At 37.2% G+C, this 24,309-nt stretch overlaps 1 protein-coding gene across 1 annotated transcript; it reads right to left on the bottom strand.

Moving 5' to 3' along the window:
• Positions 1 to 577: 577 nt before the first annotated feature.
• Positions 578 to 16,552, bottom strand: LOC121800075. The gene is made up of 22 exons (XM_042199634.1): positions 15,511 to 16,552; positions 15,127 to 15,242; positions 14,099 to 14,307; positions 11,986 to 12,105; positions 10,996 to 11,124; positions 10,782 to 10,907; positions 10,279 to 10,334; positions 10,095 to 10,194; positions 9,837 to 9,954; positions 9,346 to 9,555; positions 8,320 to 8,641; positions 6,967 to 7,060; positions 5,516 to 5,624; positions 5,021 to 5,292; positions 4,787 to 4,914; positions 4,375 to 4,609; positions 2,839 to 3,027; positions 2,438 to 2,727; positions 2,154 to 2,337; positions 1,803 to 2,045; positions 1,111 to 1,202; positions 578 to 995 (listed from the first exon to the last, which is right to left on the bottom strand). The coding sequence occupies exons 1-22, from the start codon at positions 16,338 to 16,340 to the stop codon at positions 848 to 850; spliced, it is 4,320 nt and encodes a 1,439-aa protein (XP_042055568.1). The 5' UTR covers positions 16,341 to 16,552; the 3' UTR covers positions 578 to 847.
• Between the last annotated feature and the right edge of the window lie 7,757 nt (positions 16,553 to 24,309).

Raw genomic sequence — 24,309 nt, 5'->3', positions numbered from 1 at the left:
TGTTTTCTTAAATTTGCAATTCAATTAATGGTTATTAAGATGATAAGGATTAAGGATGGAAATATTCTCTTTCTAATAAATTAACTGAGACGATATTAAAAAACTACTATATTGATTTTAAATAAAAGTAGGTAGGACATGTGGAATCAACCTTAACAGAAAGCCCATGAAACTGAAAATCTTTAAATGTGGATGGTAGTTGCATTTAATAGAAGCTACCTATTTGAGGTCATTTGTAGAATGGGGTTTTGAGTTTTAATTTTTCACGAAAGCTGTAAAAATAGCCTGAATTTGAAAAATATAACTGGATGACTTGAACTTTCATGAAAGTTGATAAAAGACATGAGCTTTGAAAAATACAAAACAAATCTTGAAATTTCAAAATTTGTGACATCCCTTCAAACATATACAGATGATGATTTGAACTTTTTATGAATGATGATAAAAGACTTGAGCTTTGAAAATTACAAAACGAATCTTGAACTTTGAAAAATTGTGACATCCCTTATCCCTTCAAACATGTGTTATGTCGAACTCCACTTGTTCATGCATAAATCGTATATTCCCACAGTTGAAATTCGCAAAACTAATGAACATTTTGCACTTTGAAATGGCCCCTTTACACAAAATGTATGTATATATATGAAGCTTGAAAATATACCCTAGTCCTGTTCAATTAACAAAATTGCTGCACATATTCACAGGGCAGAAGCAGCATTAAAAATGTATGAAAAAATATATTGATTATATACATCTCCTGCCCACCATTTGATAAAATCAGGGAGCAATGAGACTTCACACAAAAACAAGAAAAGAGTAAAAGTGCTCAGTTTGATGCTTCAACCATTCATCCCTGCCAGAAAACATTAGGGTCACTGCTGTACAATGACCTGTCCTGAACCTCGAGGTTTGCGACGTGATAATCTATCAGCCGCGCTTGGAGACCTTTACAGATGAGGAGCCCACACGGCAGCATCCACCAACCACTTTCGTCCCTGCAAAGTAATCACAGGCCATATGATAGGCATGCATGATCGGAGCTTGACATTATAAAACTAAGGCCTTTATAGTGGACAAAAGCGAAAAATAGAGGTGGAGAAGGCTTCTTACATGCTAATATTCCAAACCTGAAGGTTTGGATGTTTTTTATTTGCTGAGGATTGAGTTTTGAAATGAACTAGTCCACATATGAAGGCCACAACCTGTATCAATATATTAGAGTAAGCAAGTAACGGTGAAATATTACTCTGTTCAAAGAGCGAGCTCGAGCCCTTAGCATTATCCTTTTTGCTCAGGAAGAATGGATGGAAAGAACAATAATGGGGTCCCTTCAATATTTTACACGTACAGAACTGATAATATTTATCTATGAGTGGATGGTAGAGCTGCCACACATTAATTAGGTAATGTCTGAGTGATTTCCCTTTAAAGAAAAGCTATACTAGAATACTGGTTCCTACTATATGCAATTCCACCTCATTATTTATTTACTCTGGACAAATGGAAAAAGTTAGGTATAGTCACATATAACACATAAAGGAACCTTAGCTAGCTCCAACAATATTTTCAACCCGTTATCACTGATAGTTATAAGCACACTAGACAATTGCTTATGGGGTATAGCACTAAAGTTCATGGATAACATGCTTTTAAAGTGAGATCCCCGGAAGAAAAATCACACAATTCATGGTCTTTCATGGCTCAGAGCTCATTCTCAATATGGTACAGAAACTCATGTATTCATGTATAACAGGACTCAAGTAAGGTTCATGGATAAAATTTGTGGAGTGATGACAACTTACAACGTTCATCACTGAGGTCAGATTCCACAAAGCATATACCCGTGCAAGTCCAGCTGATCGCCTAGGTCCGTGACTGAATAATGCATTGATCCCAGTTGGAAATGGAAGAATTAAGCCAAGTGGTGGAATAGACAAGGCCAAGAAGACAACCATCATGGACATGGAATAGAGCTGAAGCAGAAGAAGCAAAACTAAACTAAAATCTCCTAAAAGCAGGACTGAGATGATTAAACCAACAAGATCCTGCAAAACCAAAGGAACACAAGGCATAGGAACAAAAGAATCTCAGTGGTCTCGAATATGAGACTACATATGAATAATGATTACCACAAAAATGAAGCAAGTGAATACCTGATGACAAACTGGCATTATGTTACGAATTATATAGTAGAAAGGATAAGATAACATTAAACTTTCTTCAAGTTTTTGTACATTATTCAAATGTAGAATTTCTCCGCATATCCTCTTTTGCAAAACAGCATGTTCGTTGTGTTTAACTAGATTCAATGCTTTCTTCCAACGATTAGCAGGCAAACTGCACACCAAAATCATACGATGACAAGATAAAGATAGTAAGACAAGTGAAAAAAAAGTCGTCAAGTCACCAGCAATATCTCCAGTTCAAAGGAACGCACCGTGACTGGTTCTCAAACGATATAGACCTATCTGGCTCTTGACTAGATAAGCGAGTAATATCCTCATCTATAGAACATAAAATAAGTCCATATTGGCAATATCCACTAGCTGAAGGTTGAAAGCGAGTCAAACCAACTTGTACACCATGGGCACGCAATTTTCCATTGACATGTGTCCCAAGCCAGGAGACAACTGGATAAAATGTTGCTCTTAGATGTCCGCGACGAACCAATCGAAGTTGAGCGTTAAGACCAGCCACTAGTCGGTACCAAATTGTTGGGGGAAGGGACTGCAATATAGAGCAAAGAACACAAAAGGGACCTGAGTAACTCCATGAAGGAGTTGCGAGTGATTTAGACTACCACTTGCACTTAAATTCACGAAAATTTATGCAGCAAACCTGGCTCATTAGGTTAGTTAGAATATTGTCACTGTGAAGAGAGAAAGGGGACATGTAAGATCCGTCTCCTCCGAACACCAACGAAAGGGGAAACCTCTGACAAAGTCGAGGAGGGAGATCAGTCCTCTTTTCATCACCTCCGAGGAAAAAATCCATGTAGCCTAACATTAAATCCGAACTTGTAGCAACCTGCAATATGAATGCTATTCTTATTCAGATAAAATGTGGCATGGTAGGAGTGGGTTCACTCATATGCAACAGATTGACCCAACAACATCACTTTTCTAATCAAGCTGATCCATAAAGCCATTTAATTCCAGGAATATGCTAATGCCAATGCCAGAAATGCTTGCTCTTAAGAAGTCAATCAGGAAAGCCATAATAATGCTGTTGTGATAGTTATCCAGGCAGTTGACCGGTGAAACAAACCTTTATCTTTTCTAAAGGTCCCCAAGCATCAGCTATGTGAAGAGGAATAGCAATGGAACTGTGTTGGGGTATGTGCCTACCTTCAATATTGTAATATAAATGCTTTATGTAGTTAATCTTTATATATTTCACTATACTTGATAAAACCTAAGAACATTGGGGACTCAAATAATAGTTTTTTTAGAACAAACCATTTTACGATAAATATATTCTTGTGTACGCATGTGTAAAGAATCGTGGCAAGGTTGAAGGACTCAGTCCCTTACCTGCCTCATCGGTATAGTAGAAGTGAGGTTTTCCTTAGGGTGTCAGGCGGGAATGGCTTCTACATATGGCTGATAGGATTTTGGCTTACATTTTTAGGTTCCTTTAATTATTAAAAGCAGTCAGAGTTGTCGAAGAATGTTTTGCTTACACTAGGTTACATTTTACATTTTTAGACATATTTTTAAGTTATTTTCTGAAATTAATGTTCGAGTATAGGACTTTCTCAGTTTGTTAAGTGCCATTTTTATTTTACAAGTTAAAAGGGTTATTTCTTGACCATCTATGAAACCTAGTGTAATAGGTATAATTCATAATCATCCATACCCTATCTAAGTTGTATTGGATAATGTATTTCTTTGTAATAATGCAGTTGAACAACCATAAAGTGCCTTAGTGGTGGAGATGTACTTTTACATTCACAGAATTAGTGTGCATGTATATTTCAGCAAGGTGAAAGATTGGGTACCTAACTTAAGATATGAAGGTACCCTACAGTGAGAGATACTACTAATTATGCCCCTTGTGACGTCAAAGACTCAACAACAATGATCTGGCTCATTGTTTCATAGATGGAATATTGAGTTAGACTAGAATCTACAAGATATGGGTACTGATTTCATGTAGTTTAAAAGGTTGACTGCTAACTGTTAATTATTGGAAGATAAACTTTTCTTTCCTTATTTTAAACAAAAGCATAGCTGATCACTTGTAGTTTTGAAGAGACTCCGCAGACTCTTGGCACTTTAAAAGTTGTAGAGGTGTTCTACTTCTATAACTCCAAAGATGCAAGTCTCTACTATAACAAACAAGCTTTTCTATTTGGGACTAATACCAACATACCTTTAGTCCTTCATAGAGCGCACGTGAACGGCAGGAACGCAAGCAAGCATGATCATATTCTGAACGAACGTATTCGCGTAATTGTTGTACTTTTTCCTTTCGGCGCCATTGCAACCATGATGTTGCAAGTGGATATGCAATTATACGAAGGACACCGTAAACCGACCCTTCCCACCACTGATAAGAAGCTAATGCATTTATCTCGTCGACAAATATGTTGAATGCATCCTCATATCTATCAACAAAACATGACAAAACATGTCAGAGTAACCATGTTTAGCTTAGGATCTGGTCATTAATTGATAGAACCACAATGACATAAGCCACACATTTCAACAGGAATTCCATAAACTTTATAACACATACATACAACTAGCAACATAAACATGCACTCAAGAAATAGAAATCATACACTATCTCTTTAATTTCTTTAGGAGGGGAATGAAGGAGGTGCCAAGGTTCACCAAAAGTATTAGCCCCCAGAAAATACATTCGATGGACATGAGTTTGTGATTCCTCAACTCTACTAGTTTCCAGAACCTAAGCCAAAAAAAGAAGAAGAATGAAGAATGATCTAAATAAAAGAATGCCAGCCAAAGATTCTTCCCTTCTTGACATTGACAAATATTCTGTGTAAAGGGAAAACCTCATTTAGTGACTCCAAAAAAGGGAATGAGCGATCGATTGTAGCACGTCGGCGATTTGGCACCAAACCAGGCAATTCATCTCCACCAGAAAACTTCATCCTAGCAACACTTAGAATAAGTGCTAAGAGGATGAGGAGACTGAAGAGTATGAAACCAAATAACCAAGGCCCTCCAAAAGTATATATTAGCTCTTCAAGTGCTGTATTACAATGAGGCATCTTGAATCTCTCAGACACACATTTGTATGGACATGGTGTCTCCATGACACCTCCTGTAAAGTTAATGGTTATTAAAGGTAAGAAAGTACTTGAAATTTATGAGTATGAAAGATCTTAAAAGTTCTTAACACACACACATGTATACGTATATATACCATTATCTGACTCAAGGACATCAAGGGATCAGTCGAATGCTCCATAATTATACATATATAAGATAACTAGATAGAGGGTCAAAGCTAAAAGCTTGTAAACTGAAGCAAAATAAAGATATACCTCGAACAGGAACATATACAGCACGATGTGGAAGCTCATCTGATGGGCAATCAATACAAAGGTCTCTGTCAGACCCAGTCTCATTCTTATACGTCCCAAGAGGGCATTCCTGCATATAAAACATGCATTAAGAGTTTATAGAACTTCATATCAAACAGTAGGTGTTCCATTGAATGAATAGCGTGACAAGGTCATGAAAATGGAGACAGGTCTGAAGAACAGTTAATAGTGAGGGGTTGTTCCCTGAATAAAACAGGTGGTTTCTGTTAAGAATATTAGTATTCTGTCCCACATCGGTGATGTGACATAGTCTAGCTTAGTGTTTTGTACTATATATATGTGGCCTGTGTTGAGTAATAAAATATACCAAATACACTACTACTTTCTCTACTATGTCTATTTACTTTTCCACTTATATCTATATTTTACTGTTCTACATGGTATCAGAGCGGATTCGAATCCGTCTCTAGAAAATTAGGGTTTCCACAAAAAAAATGAAATTAGGGTTTCTGCCACTGCCTGCTCTTCCGTTCCTACTCTGATCTACTCTACCCGAAATTATGAGTGTTTTGTTCTACTACTCTACCCGAAATTATGGTTCTGCTATACCACTCTTCCCGAAATTACGGCTCTGTTATGCTCTACTCTACTCTGTATGTTATCCTCTACTCCGCTACTCTGCCCAAACTACAGTTTCTGACGTTGCTTCACTCTGCGCTATTATTTGCTTGCTGCTTATTTGCCTGATGTTCTACTCCTACTCCGTTGCTCTGCGCTATTATCTGCATGCGCTCTTGCTTGCTTTTTATCTACTTGTGCTCTGACTCTTGTCAGCAGTTATTATTCTACTCCTCTACACCTCTACAGCTACTCTGCTACAACTGTCACTGCCCTGCATCTGCTACTTCTGCTACAGTTGCAACAACTGCCATACAACTGCTACTCCTGCTACTCTGCTACAGCTGATACTAAGCATCTGCTACTCTGCTACAGCTGCTACTACTGCTCTGCATCTGCTACTTCTGCTCTATAGCTGCTACTCTGCTACAACTACTACTACTCTGCCTTGCAGCTCTACTTATGCAACAGCTGCAACTACTACTGCCCTATAGTTTCGGCTACTACTATTGCTGCCGATGTTTGAGGAAAAACATTTTTGAGAACTTTGTACCAAGCTGGACAATATAGATGTTCCAGCTTGAGGGAGAGTGTTAAGAATATTAGTATTATGTCCAACATCGGTGATGTGACATAGCCTAGCTTAGTGTTTTGTACTATATATATGTTGTCTGTGTTGAGTAATAAAATACACCAAATACACTACTACTTTCCCTACTATGCCTATTTACTTTTCCGCTTATATCTATATTTTACTGTTCTACAGTTTCAATATATATGTTACAGATTGATGAAATATCAATGGTATCAATATAAAGGCATATACAGCTTACCAGACAAAATGTCCCATAAAGGCCTTTCGGACAGGCTTTTCCACTCAGAGTCCCATTTTCGCCTTCTTGGCCCAGACCTCTACCAATCCCTCCACTGCAATTCATTTATCATAAGATCAGCAATGTCAGAAGCATGAAGAAAGATTATTGCAAATGCATGGGTATGTAAGTGATTGTATGTCTGATTCTAGATAGTTGTTTGTTGCATATTCAAATTTGTTTGCTCTGTGTTCTTTAAGGTGCTGAGACAGAAAAAAGAAGCTCAATAAGAAGAATCACAATATTCTATTCTAATCTAATTATATGTCTGTTATATTCCAATGAGATGGTCTAATTTAAGTAATAATAAAATTTGCTGATGTTTAAACGAACAGAAAAGAAACTAAGGAGATAAAAGAGTGTTTCACAAACATATCTATAACACTTCTTCATAGGAAATATTATCATTCATTGATGAACACTAAGTAAATCTTGTACCCATCCATCAGGGTCTAGGAAATTTGTTTGACAACATCATCTCTTCGTATTCTTGTTCTCTCTTCAATTCTTATTTCTTAATTAAAAACTCTACAAAGAAGCTCACCCACATTGTAGAGCATTATTTTATTCAGTTCATTGTATATTTTACGCATAATATCATATGCAACACACATTTCTCACAAGTCTAATTCGATCAAGTTCAAGATTTATGATAATAATAGTTTTAAATGAGGTCATTTCTAGTTTAGCTACCACTTATACAAGAACATGGCTAGGATTTTTTTATCACCGCTATCCTAGTAGAACACTCAATAAGGACCACAAGATATTATCCTGCCACCGACTTGGAAAATTGCAAAGAAGGTGATAATCAAACTGAATTTTAATAATGAACAGCACCCTATTAGTTAACAATAGAAAATGAGTTTATCTTTTTGATACGTCAGATTTCTTTGATACCTCTCACATCTGTATTACTTACACGTATACATAAATGCTACCACAGGGACTAAGATAAGATAGAAGTGATAACCTTACAGCACTTTTGACACTTTGCATTTACATCTTTATGTTCTTGTTTCTTTAATACTTATACTTCCAAATGTGAATTGCGCGAAGATCTCCAACAAAGCCACTTATATGTAAGCAGAATATAGCCCTTCTGCTTTAGACGAAGTTGTATTTTATAGTTGGCATTGACAAAACTACAAGAACAGATGTCAAATGTAATATGTAGTTTTGCTGGTTACATTGATAAACAAAATGATCTATAGATGCTCTCTTTAGTTTGAATATGATTGAGGACTTCAAATCTGTAAAACCAATATATTTTTTACTAACTAATAGATGCAAGTGCTCCAAATTCAAACAAACCTGACATCAATAGTTCCTCTGACAAGTGCCCTTGGCAAGAATTCATCTCCAACAGAAATGTCAGACCAATGAAAGTGAACCCGTCCACCTCCTCCACCACCAGCATTAGGGGGACCATGCCCTCCACATATTGAAATGGTAGAAGTCTTATGAAGGATGAGATTACTGAGAAACAGAAGTATAGTTCCTCCAGATCCACCCCCTGGGCCTATATCTGAAAAATACCCACCATCTTTAATATATTTCCCATAACTTTCTCCATTAGCTTCAATATCTCCATGAACAACCAATTTGGTCAACGAATGCTGTAAAGAACCCATCACTGTTTGAGGAAACAATTGAAATTGATAAGAAAGACAGTAGAAGCATGCCATCACAATATCTGAAGAAGCACAATGAAAATCATTAAATGAATGGTAGCATTTAATCTGAAAATCAGTGTTTATTTTAGCCTCAAAGAAAAAAAAGGAGAGAAAAAAAAAGTACAGTAACAACACAGGGAATGTTTGGTTCTACTATTGGTGTTTCAGCAAGAACTGTTTAATGCTGAAAATCCTATTTAGAGGAAAATAAAAATGGAAAATGCATTTGAAAGTACCAGTATTTGCCAAATGTATACTATAGAAGTGTAGTGGAAAATGTAATACTTTATGTGGAATTGATTGTGTATATGATACCAAGTAACAATAACTTAGATGTCAGTTGAGAGATTTTGCAATTTAATTGATGCATGAGGACATGAGATCAGATGAATAAGAACCAAAATAGACCTGAAATCCAACAGCAACTAGTTATGTACAAGGATAAGAATAGAAATTGAGAAGCGAAGCTCTTACAAAGAATTAAGTGTTTTGCTCTTACAAATAATTAAGAGTTTTGCCAACATGGAGTGCGAGTAAAGACAATAGTCATACACAAAAATATTCAAATAGTTAAGACTACCAATAAATAGTTGAACCAAACTATGGATAACTTCAGATGCACAAAACCTGAAAACCATTCTGAAAGTATGGATTTGAAATTTACCAATAATGCCACCTCCAGAAGATACACCACTTAGACTCGCATTCCCACTTCCACTACCAAGTTCACAGGGCAACTCAGCATTGCCATATGAACTACCACCTCTGATATAAGTTCCATCAAAATAGGCATCCCCTCCTCTACCACCATGTCCAGCACCACTACCAAGACCATTAGGCAGAAGTTCACCATGGCCCAATCCGCCAGAGCAACCTGTAGACATCCACATTAAAATTTCTAACGTAGCAACATTTAGACCTCTAATTTAAACTTTCAAATCTGGGACATAATTTTTTGGCAACTTTGAAAGCAAGCTGGTAACAGAACTAGTTAATAAATTTGGCATAAAACACAAGAAATAAAAAATTCAGAAGGAAGTTTGAAGTAATTGAATATCAGAGAAAGTCATAACATTAATTTACCATTGTGACACAAAGCCTCATTTATTGCTCAGTGAAAAAAATAACAAAGGCTAATAGGGAAAAGTCACGTACCAAGTGCAGATGCACTTATTGAACCAGAAGATTCCACCACCACAGTTCTAACCATGTGAAAATGAACAACAGAACCTTCTATATAACCTTTTACTACAATGTCCTCAACTCTACATATCTGCAAAGAGAAAGTATCTTAACCTTCTGAAATAGGAGCTTATGAGACAAAAGAGTAAAAGACACAAACTATTATGACTGTTATTAGCAACTTCTAACCAAAAAAACTCCTCAAGAGTGTTGGATCTGAGTATTGGACACCTGGAGTGTAAAGGATAACGAAGCATTCACATTGCAATCCTCAGGTGGGTGAAGGAGTTCAACAGGGCAGTAATTATGTTCACAGTAAAGCCTCGGTGCCCTACAATGGTAAAAAATGTAAACATATAAAGAAGTGTAGTGTGATGATAAGTTGGTTTAATCTATTTTATATTCTGAAACTTACATGGCACTATCACTTGCATTTTTCAAGGGACCTCGCAGAACAGATCCAGGGCCAACCTTCACATAAGAGCAGTAACATTGTGAGCAGATTCTGCTTATAATGAGAAGTTACTTAAAGTAAATAATAACCAGAACTTATTTGATAAACAATGAAACATACATAATTATAATAAATAACTGATTTTTTCATTATTTGACTAATCAATTTCGTGATAACTCATAAGGTGCTGCATTAAAATGCTTTAACTTCAACTTGAATGCTACCACTTCTAGGAACTTCGCTTTTAGAGACGAGATAATTTTTAGTTGCAAAACGGTCAAACTGTTAGTCTATAAATGACCAAAACTTGGAGTATTTGAAAGTTCTATCCAGATAATCATCTCTGCTCTTCAGCATGAGTTTGTTGTAAAGTACCACTGGAATGCTCTTTCCTCATTGAAATACTATTAAAGTGACCACTAAACACATTGTCAGATATATCTGAAAGTTCTGATGAGAATTACACTGATGGCATAAAATAAGGATAAAACCAAATGCTGAGCTTCAATAACATCTCCTGGCCCCGATAAGTTGAGTGACCCTTGTCCATGAAGCCCTAAATTAGCAGTTGAATGTATCATTGATGACCCCTAAGAACAGAAGGTAGTAAAATACTGTAGTCACAACAAAAAATAATCAGCTCTGTTGAAAAACGATAGCAGATTTGGAACAACTTACCTTAAGAACAACTAAATTGCTGGCTTCAAGCAAGGAAGTTGCAACAATCGCATCACTCTCACCAGCTATAAGCATTTTGGAATTTAACATTAAGTGGATTTTGACAGACATTCGCAAGGCCCCATAGACCTAAAAGAAATTCCCATTGACGTTTCATGTCACTGAACTGAAAAAATAAATGCCACAAAGAAAGCATAATGTCATTGCATCACACAAGAAACCTATTACTTAATGTACCAAATTTGGTGCCTAAAGTCATTAGAAGCATACAGATTCCGTGAAATATAAAAGCACATCTCCAGCTTTCAGATATTAGCAAGCACTTGAAAAGAAATGAGATGAGAGAAAAACGTAAAAGTTCTAGTTTTATTCTAAACTTGATGTTCATGGCTCAAGATCATGCAGCTATAAGATTCGTTAAATTGATATTTATAATATTGGTTAGTATGTAAATGGATGTACTATCATCAGCTCGAATAATAGAAAAAATGCCAGGAGGAGATGAATAATTATATTTATCTTGCTCTGCTTATCAGGTGTTTTTAGCATTAAATAAGTGCACACTAGTCACAACAGAAAGGTATTAGAAGGTAACTGCGTGTAGTAACAGGCTGGCACTGCCATTAGCTAGCAACTAGATTGCCGTGCTTTTTTAAATTATGAGAAGCAATATGACTAATGGTAGTTTGGATAAAGTCATCTCCTAGTTCTTCAGAATTCATTACCTTTCAGAAAGGATCTAACACAAGGGTGAGTGATGATAACCTGACTTCTTGACCAATAGTAGTACATTTGACTAAGAATATCAAATCCCTCCCTCCCATCAGGGAATAAACAACAAACATTAAGTAGAATTATCAAGGGCAAGAGCATGGAAAGAGAAGGGAAATGGGACTAAGAGGAGTATAACCCTCCTGGTAATAAAACATAAAATTTTAAAAATGCAAATGAGAACTAGATCCAGCATAATAAATGACTGACAGAACGTGCCTTTATTATTGAGTCACTCATTAGAAGCTCTTCAGCCATCAGTTCAAACTCCGAGAAAGCATAATGGACTAGTCCAAAGCTCAGGGTTGATCCGTGCGACAAACTAAGTTGTCCTCTTACCTATTATTTAAGTAGATCAGGCAGTCAAACATAAAGAAATGTAAGGACAGCGTAGCGAGTTGTGACATAGCATTATCAAACACTTAGAACTTAAGAGAACATAAAATTAGTATATTGCAAATAATATACAAGCCAGCATGTGGAAGCATTCAACCAAGGCCCAACAATAGAAATATCATGCTAATCGTCAAGATGACTGTTAAGAATATTAGTATTCTGTCCCACATCGATGATGTGACATAGCCTAGCTTAGTCTCTTGTACTATATATATATGTGTCATGTATTGAGTAATAAAATACACCAAATACACTACTACTTTCTCTACTATGTCTATTTACTTTTCCGCTTATATCTATATTTTACTGCTCTACATGGTATCAGAGCGGATTCAAATCCATCTCTAGAAAATTAGGGTTTCCACAAAAAAAACGAAAATAGGGTTGCCGCCACTGCCTGCTCTTCCGTTCCTACTCTGATCTATTCTACCCGAAATTATGAGTGTTCTGTTCTACTACTCTACCCGAAATTATGGTTCTGCTATACCACTCTTCCCGAAATTACGGCTTTGTTATGCTCTACTCTACTCTGTCTGTTATCCTCTACTCCGCTACTTTTCCCAAACTAGGGTTTCTGACATTGCTGCACTCTGCGCTATTATTTGCTTGTTGCTTATTTGCCTGATGTTCTACTCCTACTCCGTTGCTCTGCGCTACTCCTGCTACTCTGCTACAGCTGATACTAACTACCATGCATCTGCTACTGCTACAGTTGCTACTACTGCTCTGCATCAGATGCAACTTCTGCTACTACTGCCCTATAGCTGCTACTCTGTTGCAGCTACTATTACTCTGCCTTGCAACTCTACGTATGCAACAGCTGCAACTAACTATTGCCCTATAGTTTCGGCTACTACTATTGCTGCCGATGTTTGAGGAAAAACATTTTTGAGAACTTTGTACCAAGCTGGCCAATATAGATGTTCCAGCTTGAGGGGGAGTGTTAAGAATATTAGTATTCTGTCTCACATCGGTGATGTGACATAGCCTAGCTTAGTCTCTTGTACTATATATATGTGTCATGTGTTGAGTAATAAAATACACCAAATACACTACTACTTTCTCTACTATGTCTATTTACTTTTCCGCTTATATCTATATTTTACTGTTCTACAATGACCACCATAAGTTGTAATATTAGCGAACAAATCAGTCGAAGTTCTGGAAAGCGGCTAGAACAGTATATAAATTGGCAGAATCACAAGATCCACAAGAAGAAACAGGACCAGAAGAACCTGTTTCACGCACAAAATACAAACATAATCCCATGATATATGTCAGTTGAGAAAAACCTCAGATGTTTTCTGGTTCCAGCACTCAAACCACTCCATTTATCTTGTACTATTTTACTTAATATATGAGAAAAGTTCTGAGGAACCATAATATTATTGGCTAAGACTAAAGTCCAATTTTGGTCCCTTACATTTGCCCTAAAATTCTTTTTGGTCCTCTACATTAAGTTTGTGACCTTTTGGTCCCTAACATATTGTTTTGGTACCTTTTGGTCCCAAACATATTATTTTGGTCCAAAATAACCATTTTCTGTTAAAATTAACAGTCAAAATGTTTGATCAAGTTAATAACTTAATTATAATCTATTACTAAAGTCCAATTTTGGTCCCGTACATTTTCCATAAAAAAATTTTCGGATCCCATACATTAAGTTTGTGACCTTGTTTGATAACAAAAGGTACCAAAACAATATGTTAGGGACCAAAAGGTCACAAACTTAATTTATGGGAGCACAAAGAATTTTAGGACGAATGTAAGGGACCAAAATTGGACTTTAGTCGTTAGCTATCACATAGTCTTCAAATATGACAGAATTAATTTTTAATAGTTACCACCATAATGTATCATAAAAGAACGGCATATAAACTAGAAATACTCAGTGAAGATAAGATTTGTTGGGGATTGAGTTTCTTTACTTGACAACCTGAACACGACTCCATAATAAAGGAACAGTTGCTTGAGCACGATTTTGAACATAAACATTTGTCCAGAGTGGCTGGTTCGGGAATTGCAAAAGAAGTGTGTAAGTGTCTGTTGATATATTGTGGTTGTTGATTATAAGCCGTCGAGGAACAGCATCAAAGAATGTCCCAGCAGCACCTGCATTCATGGGGCAGCCAAAGCTTCTTCCCCCTGTCAAAAATAGTACAAAGTCGGACATAAGAGGGGGAATCCTTAAGTGTGTCTTTTTCAAACTTCATTTGGAACGTTACAAGTTTGGAGTGTAAGTTGTAACAACAGATTTTTAATAAGGAAGTCTAGGATACATAGGCTGGCAACTAGGTCACAAGTTTAGCATAACTTTCCAAATGAGTTCACATGAGACAAACAAAACACAGGATCGAATAAAATTCCACAACTAACAATAAATAAATTGTCTACCCAAAAAGACACGTTAGCACCTAAAGCACAAGCTTAGCTTAACTTTCCAAATGAGTTCACATGAGACAAACAAAACACTTTCCAAATGAGTTCACATGAGACAAACAAAACACAGGATCGAAGAAAATTTCATTACTGATAATAATTAAATTGTCTATCCAAAATTATCGTTAGCACCTCAAGCGCAAGTTCCCGAAGAAAGTCTCCTCAAACAAGAGTAATATGGAATTCTTAAGATTCCCCCTAGAATTATAAATAATGGGATGTATCCATTATACAACAGAAGGTCTGAAATTTATGCAAAAAACCAAAAACAAGCAGCAGAAGGAAAGACAAATTCGGCAAGCAAGGGTATCACTAAACTTGCTGCACACACATTATTCCGAGAGAAGTTTCAAGTCAGCTCTGAGGTAAGCAGCCGGGATTCAGATATAATGCTCGACTGGTGCATTTTTAAGACTTTAGAGTTCCTACTTAGTTCACTGGATAGTAGCCTTCTCATCTATACTGGTATGTGAATTTATGAGTAAAGAAAACTATTATAAAACTTTGTTCACTGACAGACCATACCATGTACCAAGAATACGGGTTCATCGTGCCTGCTGAAGACATCAACAGATACTCTTCCACCACCACCTCCAGCAAATCCGTCACCTCCAGACGCACTTATTGTGCCACTTCCTGTCCTGCTCTTCACACAATAGTCAGTAAGAATATGATTAAGGCTCTTGATTTCGACCATTACACGCAGTTCCTCTGGTGAAATACACATTAAGCATACAACTTCAGTAAAAACACACTCATGCAGAAAATCACACGCCGGTGCAGTGAAAAAGCTATAAGTGCAATGGCATGCTATCAACTCAACAGCACATAATAAAACTAATTCCATCACAGAAGAAACTCAGCTAAATTAGGACTCAATTTAAACAAATTTGAACTGAAGCACATTACATTTTCTTTGAGGTGATATAAATGCTACCACCGGAGCCTCCACCTCCTTTAACCCCACCATCCCCCCCATCCGCCAAAAGTGTTCCACGCATCTCGATAAGCTCAGCCGCCTCCAACCAAATCCTCCCACCCCCACCCCCTCCATATTCTTCCTCTCTCTTCGTCGTACCCCCTTTACTTCCATAGCTCCACGGCCTATCCAAAGACTCCCACGCGTAGGAATCCCCGCCCCAAATCTCCTCCGGCAGCTTCTTATTATCCATCACGCAGCTCGCCCCCCTCCCCCCATGCCCCCCGCCGCCTCCCTGCGGGTCGTCCGGCGTCCCCGTAGCCGGCTCCGGCGGCGATCCAGCTCTCGCCGTCACATTAATCAACGAACCCCCCGACACACTCGCGTTGCCGGCGACTATATAAACCGAGCCGGCGACGATTTCCACGAAGGATTTCAGTATAACCTCCCCCGTGACATTAATCACAATCGAGCAACCGACTATAGGGCAAATCAGCTCCACCCCTTGCAAAACGTAGAAATTGCCCCTTCCTTCGATGTAGACATTATCCGTGAAATTCAAGTTGGAATTGAGCTCGCAGGTGGTGTTGAGCGAGCCGATGCCCTTCAAATCGTCGCAGGTGAGGGGCGGCGGGTGCGGCGGCGGCGACGGAGGAGGAGGCGGCGGAGGGGTGTAGCCTTTGCCGCGTAAGAGTTTGGGGGAGCGAGGGTAGTCGAGGATGTTGAAATCGGCGGCGCGGGAGGCGAGTGCGGGTGGAGTGGAAGCAGCAGCAGCGAAGAAGAAGAGGAGGAAGAGAAGCGAGGGGAATCGGGCGGCCATGAGAGTTCATGAGGGAGGAGAAGAGAGTGGATCGTGTGGGTGATGAATTGCATGTATAGGTGGGGAGAGAGAGAGGGGAAACAGGTGGAGAGTGGGGAGAGAGGGAGAGAGCGACGAGTTCGGGAATTTGCTCCGGCTTTCATTTTCATCCAAGAATGTCTCTTGTTTTTTCTTTTTCGTGCCTTTTTCTTTGGTGTCAACACATGAAACACTGCAGATGGCATGCATAGCGTAGCTTAATCACTACTTAATCATGTACTATGATAAACAGATAAAATGCTGCCACATCCTCCAATTTTATTTATGCAAATTATTCGTCTATGCTCTATATCATAGTATTAATTTTATATTTACCTCTAATTTCTCAATTTCGCGTCGAAATAAAAGTTTATAATGATCATTATCTTGCTTGCACATAAATGGGGATTAGTCCAATATTAATTTCTTCATCCTTTATTTGTGTAAAAGTGAGGTCTTTATAATTCTACTCCAATGTCCATTTCTATATCATTTTCGTGAAATCAAAAATGAAACTTGGCTCAGCACACTTTCTTGCTTGCAGGATGAGTCTCTATCATTTTATTTCTTGATCAGATTAAACAACAAATCTTAAGTTGCTTTTATTCGTTTGCACGTTAAATCATACCTGTCCAATATTAGTTTCATTAACTTTTGTGAAAAAAGATTAAAAAAATCTTATTTAAAGTATATACTTGGGTGAACTCTAATGTAAAAGAAATTTATCACTAATTGATTGTGCAAAAAAAGGGGGATATATAACACGTCAAATAATACCCGTCCCACAACTCAGTTCATCATTCATGCAAATTTTTATGATAACTAAGAAAATAACTTTCAATTCTATATTAAATAAATAAATTATATATTAATTTTTTATTAATATAATAATAAATAAATAAATTTAAAACTTCAAATTCACTAAAAATATTTAAATTTCTAAAACATGATGTTTATGTTTTATTTTGCACAGACCTCAAATATTAGTATTTGATCATGTTTAGTGTCCTCCGTTACATTTATGATCGTTTAACCATAAAAAAGTATTTGATCATGTTTATGTATAGTTTAAACATAAATATAACTAATTTTAATCATTATTTATTGGTTGATCGCATGTTAATTTTATTGGTAGCAATCCGATTAATCTGTTGGGCTAGCCCGAAACCTGAGCTTTTAGGGTTAAACTTTTATAACCCTTAAAATACAATCCGATTAGCCCGCATCCGTTTAACCCGCAATCCGAGTAGGGCTGGTCCAAAACCCGCTAAGCCGAGCCGAGCCGAGCCGATTGACATCCCTATATAAAACATCATTTTATTTGTCATATCATACTAGATTTAAAGATACTTTGATTTAATGGGAAAAAATAACCTCAAAATTTTATTCAAAACTCCTAAAGAAGGCCAAAGTTAATGTATTTACAAATAAATACTACTCCCTCTGTCCTAGATAATCCGGGTCAGTTTGACCTGACACGGGTTTTAAGAAATGTTTGTTTGACTTTGATTTAAATGAAGGTAGGTAGTGAAAATGGAGCCCACCTCGTTACTTTTTCATTGCCAATTTTATGGAAAAGTTGAATTAGGTATGATTTGAGTATAATTAAAATTTTTGGTTCAATTTTTAGTTTTTAATTACTGTTGATTACACGGCAGAATGAAAAAATGCTTATCAAATTTAAACAAGCTGCTCTCAAAAATGGAAAACTGCAGATTACAAATTAAACATGCTGCTCAATTCCTTCTTTCATACAACTCCACAAAATACAACATCTCAATGAGAGTTTAATCAAATTGCACACAAAAGATTTTTGGGAGGGAAATCCCAAAACCCACAATACTTAAACCAAATTTTTAGAAGGGAATTTAGGAGGGAAATGCCAACTACCACTAGCTATAAAAGGACTACCTACACAACAAAATGAGAGTTTTAGAAGTATTGCCCTCAGAAAATTTTCATCATAGGGCTATGGATTCTGCCGCCGGAGAAACTGCCGGAGACACCGCCGAAGACATTGCCGGACATAAGGGCAAGCGAATCATAGTAGTGGACACTAAGAATCTGATAGCTCAAAGCATGCTACAAGCGAGCCATTTAGGTAAAATACCATATGGAGGTTTTGTCAAAACAACAAAGGACTTTGGAGTGAGCAGGAAGACAGTTCATCGAATCTGGGCAGAGGCCAGCGAGCAAATCCAAAGTGGAGTACCTGTGAGCATAAAAGATCGTGTTAAAGGCTTCAAGCGCAATGATGAAATTCAGCTAGATTAAAACAGGGTAAGAGCTCTTTCAGTCCTTGAAAGATCTACCATCCGCAAGATGGTTTTCAAGCTAGATTTAAGTAAGAGCACAGTAGGCAGGATGGTGAAATGTGGAATTCTGAGGCCACACACAAATGTTGTGAAGCCCCTACTTACTGCCTCAAACAAGCTAGCAAGAATGTCAGTGTAGGGGTGGCTTCTAAAATCCTAATCCCTCAGAACATTGTCATTATAGGGAAACCTCCAAACCATACATGTGTATGGAGTGGCTTCTAAGGCTGCATAACTAACAAAACAGCCTCCTAACCATGTAAAGGGGTGGCTTTTGTAATGTCAGTGTATGGTTTTTATTTCTCTCAGATATTGGTGTTTATATCAACTTACAAATAAGCCTCCTAACCAAACAAGAGGGGTGGCTTAATAATCAACACATATCTGTAATAGCAACACACTGCAAATCATCATAGGGGTATGATCAACACAATTAGCATCAGTTCAACATGTGCATAGAATAGATAACATGGAGCAACATTCAATCAGCAATTAAAACCACAGCAGCCAACACAACATCAAACCACAACCTCCAGCCTACAAAAACAACCACAGCCTCCAACCCTTACCAACAAACCATAGCCTCCAACCCAACTAAAACCACAACCTCTAATCCAAACCAACAAAGCACAACCTCCTACCTAAAACAAAATTGAGGGACAACATATTTAGATTAAATCTAAAATCCCAGGCAGCAAAATAGCAAGCATCTGTCTCTCAAAGTCCGAATACACGACGGGGGTGGGGGGCTTGAGCTAGATCGGCGGATGAGGCTGGTGGACCATGGGAGGGGGTGGCTTTTGGTGGTAGACGGTTGTAGAGTGGGGCTATTGGTGGCGGAACGTAGTAGGGGCAACCACAGTCCAAGTAATCGATGGCGGAGTGAGAATGCCAAACATCAACGGGAATAAAGGATTCCAGTTGGGTTTCGGGGACAACAGTGTCAGTTAGGGTTCCGGCAATGAAAGAGTCGTCGATGGCGGAGGCAGAACCCCACAGATACTCCGGCGTCTCTGGGACGACGAGATCGTCCAGATCGGCCGATAAAATGCCTGGATGAGAGTCGGGATAATCACCCATCGCCGTGGGAGCTCTCAAGGCGGTAGAAATAGTGGAAGGGGAGTCGCTTTTTGTGGAGGCGGTGGGATTTGACGAGCAATCGGTGTAGATCTAGGGTTTTCAGAGGGCGTAGGTGCAGTATTTGGATTGGATGGGGTGTGAATTTGTGTGGAGGCGGTGGAAATGATGGAGGAATGGTGTAGATCTAGGGTTTTCAGATGGAGATTATGGAGGAAGAAGGGGAATCGGTTGGAGGCTGTGTGGAGTAATGAAGGAGGAGATGAAATGAAGGGGAGTAAATGGTGGAATTGGGGTAGGCGAAAGTGTAATTAAGAGAGGGGTAATTTGTTGCCATAAATGGAATAATTGAAGTGGAACAAATTATGTGGGACGGACCGAAATGGAATACTTTGACGAATTAGGACGGAGGAAGTAGTAATAAATAACTAAAAACAAATTACTGTACTACTACTTCTATCTTTTGTTAGGTGATTCATATTTTTTGGGACATTTCAAAGTAAATGAGACATTTTCTTTCTCAACAAAAATCAACTTTTTTTTCTTGTTTGCTTCTCTCCTTTTTTTGTTCAACCTCTTACTTAATTAGTACTTCCCACTTAACTAACAAGCGGTTTTGGAGCGGAGGGATTGAGGCATGGATTGTCATGAGTTATGAAGAAATGGACAGACATGAGCATGAAAGGAATTCCAGAGGTTTACTTCAGATTGATTTTTTAAATTGCGTTTGTTAGAAATAGTAGATGATTTTACACACGTACAATACACAATCAAATCATACGTAGGCAAGAATAAATCTCAAATCTTGTAAAATAAAAAGGATGAGCCATTGTGAAGGAAAGAGATTAGCAGCCCAAAATTTCACATAATTGTGTAATTCTGTTCAAGACATCAAAAAGAAGAAAATGGTCCAAAACTAAAACATAATTCAAAACAACTGAAATTGCTACGCTCTACTTCTCGGATGAGTTGGGTCCTCTCTTCTTTCCAAAGCCAACAACTGCAAAAAATACAACAATTATATGCATTCATTAACATCTGCTATCCATCACAAAGATCAAAGCAACCAAATTCAAATCAACAAAATTTCCTCTACACACAGTTAATTCATGATGATACCACTATGCATCATTAGCTATTAAATCACCAAGTTCTAAGTAGCTCAATTCACATTTACAGAATTCCTCTCCACAAACAGTTGACTCATGGTGATTCTACTACGCCACATTAGCATCTGCTCTCAATCACCAAGATCCAAGCACTTAAAGTCACATATACAGATATGAATATCAGAAAAATGAAAGCAGTAACATCCATCCAGGAAATTAGATTACACGAAATTGATTTCACACATCCAATCTCTCTTTTGAGAAACTAAATCGAAGAACTACAAAACCAGTTTATAAATCTACATCCCAAAGCCCTGATGTTATTTGAAGACTACATTAAAACCTTTCAAATAGTTGCTACGCGAATTCAACAAATCATAATGTCACCAATAGAGATCTCAACCAAAAACAGCAATATTTTTTATTTATAGTTAAACGAAAAAAATAGTTACCGGCGGTGACGAAACGGCGGTTGTACTGCATCCGCTTGTGAGCGCGGCCGCGGGGCTTCTTCTTCTTATCCTGCTTGGCGACCTTGGGAGTCTGTCCTCTCACCTTTCCGGCCCGAGCCAACGATCCGTGCACCTTACCTGGAAAATTCGATCAAAGGCAACGCCTTAAAACTCAAAATTAACAGAATCAAATCATGGAAGAGGCATTAAGTTAGATAAATTACCCATGATTCAGCTCGATTTAGCTCCGATCGAGAGAGAGTTCTCGTTGGCGTGAATTCGGCGATTAGATTAGGGCTCTGTGATATAGAATGTCCATATATGTACTTATATATGGGCATGTATTGTTGGGCCTTTTGATTGACCAAAATTGTTGGGCCTTTCCGATGAGCAAAATCGACTTCAAAACTTTATGAGGTTTACAGCTAAGTCTATAGTTCTTTTAATATAATCAATAATGACTTTTCGTGTATTTCTATATTGATTTGAAGAAAAATCTTCAATCCAATTATCAAGCCAAAAATATAATACTTGATTAGTTTACAATCTTCATTTTTTGCATTCATTGCTACTTCTAGAGAAATTCAGGACATTTCTCATGTGATAGTGACATTTTCTCACCAAGTATTATATACAGAGCTCACAGTTTCTTCTACAAAGGTTGGTAACTACCCGAAAATTCACCACCATTTGAAAAGTAAAGATGCAATCCTAATACCAACCCCACCCCACCCCCTCTTTTTTTTGGCCTTATGCCCCAAATTAATCTCATGTGCATTTAGATGATGCGACTTGCACCTCTTTTGACAATTTAAAGAGTCTAAGATAATACATCGGGAGGTTACTAAGACTAAGTTTATCAACAACCAACTAACTCAACCCAACCAGCCACCTTTTCAATATTTAATTCATTTCTATCTCTTCCACATCATCTTCCACATCATCAATATCCATCCAACCCAACCACCCACATTTTCATGGTTTATCAATGACCACCCAACCACACTATATATATTTATTTTTATATTATTTTTTAATAATATTATTAATATATGAAATACTTATTATTGTAAATTTATAGAAAAACGTAATAAATGACAAACTAAAAATTATAAAAACAATACAGTTTGTTGAGCGGTTTTCTCAATGTCATCATTAGACTGGCCACTCGTAGCTCGATCATGTGCTTTTTTGTATGCACCAACCCACTTTGTGACATTTGTGTTGAGTCGTTTGTAGCGTTGTCTCAATGACTCCGAACTTCTTTGTTGGCCCATTCCCGGATTTTCTTTTCTTGTTTCCTCATATTGATCAAGAACATTTTGCCATAGATGGGCATTAGTTTGGTTGGTGCCAACAACTGCATCCCTACTCACGAAACACCAAGCAGACATTAATGCCATATCTTCTTGCTCACTCCAATCATGTGGAGTGTTTGAAGCACTCAAGTTGGTTGGTGATATGTTTTGGCTTGAATGTTGGTTTTGAAATGAACTTTGGAATTGATCAGAATTTGGAAAATCATCAAAACTAGGAATATAATCTTGAGAATGATTAAAATTTTGGGAAGGGTTGTAGTTTTGGGACGGATAGAAATTTGGGGAATTGGAGAATATATTATTCTCATCATCCTCCATAGTTAGCAACAAAGTAAACTAAAAAATATGAAATTTTATCAAACAAGAAGGATTATAGGAGGAGAAAAGATGATATTTTTTTTATGCAAAACTATACCAAATGTGGTCTCTATTTATAGAGGAAGAAAAATTATGAATTTTGATATATTTTTTATAATTTTATAATATTTTATATTAAAGATATATTAATTTAAAAAAATATATATATCAACCAATGAGATTGTGCCATTTGGCACAATCTCATTGGATGATGGAATTGAGACCAGGCGGTTGGTGTTTGGGTGTTGGGCGACCGCGGTTGGCATCTGGGAGGGAGATTGATTTCAATTTAATTTTTTTTTTTTAATGTGGGGTGAGGTGGAGGTCGACCAACCCCACCCGATAAACATAGTCTAAGGATCACTTTAATAAGAACCAATCTTCCCGTTCTATATAATGCGCTATTATTTTCTCAGGTTGCCACCCAATCCCAAACCCACACTTGATTGTAGCCAAATTATTATCAATCCACTCCTTTTCACGCCTTACAATAATGAGAGCATAATTTTTAGTTAATTATAAGCCTTGTAATCAATGCGAAGTACTGGAGAATTTTTTTTTTTGTAATTTTCCAAATATTTTTATTAGCTAGAACGAAAATAATAATGTCATCTACAATTTGAAAATGTGTTATTGGACCTCATCATTTCCAATCTTAGTTCATTCAAAAAATCCCAATTCAATTCCTCAAAAAATAGTTAACTGAAAAAAAAAAGTAAAGGTGGGAGAAGGCCCCCTTTTGCGTGGTGTATCTACAAAATTTGAATGAGGTGCGACCAATAATTATATTATGTCATTATGAAAAAGTGGATCTCGTATCACCATCGACTTAGCGTCGGTAGACAAGGTTACAATGATACTGTGATGGTCGTCTTTCCTTCTTTTTACCTTCTCTTGATCTCTTTAGTTCTCGGAAAAATTATTCTTATATTTTTATCTGCTTTTTTTATGTCACCTGAAAATGCAATTAAAAAATATATAGCATAAACATTTAATAGAGAGTTATGAAATTATAAATAAATGAATTTTGGCATATGAATATTTGTTAATCAGCTAACTCTTTTCTACAAATATTTAGAGCATGTGTGTTTTATTGAAAGAATATTTATAGCATGTTATGATAACACAATTGATACAAAAATAATTTAAGAAATACATTTACTTGGCATAACGCATATCAATAGCCACCACGTGTCATCCACCCATTGGAATTTGCCTCTTAAATGAAATCCGAAACTTCCCGGGTCAAGCTTCAGTCTGAATACCGGACGACCCGATTGGCTGGAATATAGCGACCATATAAATAGGTTTCACTCAAAATG

This window comes from Salvia splendens, chromosome 4 (genome assembly GCF_004379255.2).
Source record: "Salvia splendens isolate huo1 chromosome 4, SspV2, whole genome shotgun sequence".
NCBI classification, from domain to species: Eukaryota; Viridiplantae; Streptophyta; class Magnoliopsida; order Lamiales; family Lamiaceae; genus Salvia; species Salvia splendens.
The sequence above is the reverse complement of the archived record's forward strand: the minus strand, read 5'-3'. Positions and strand labels throughout refer to the sequence as shown.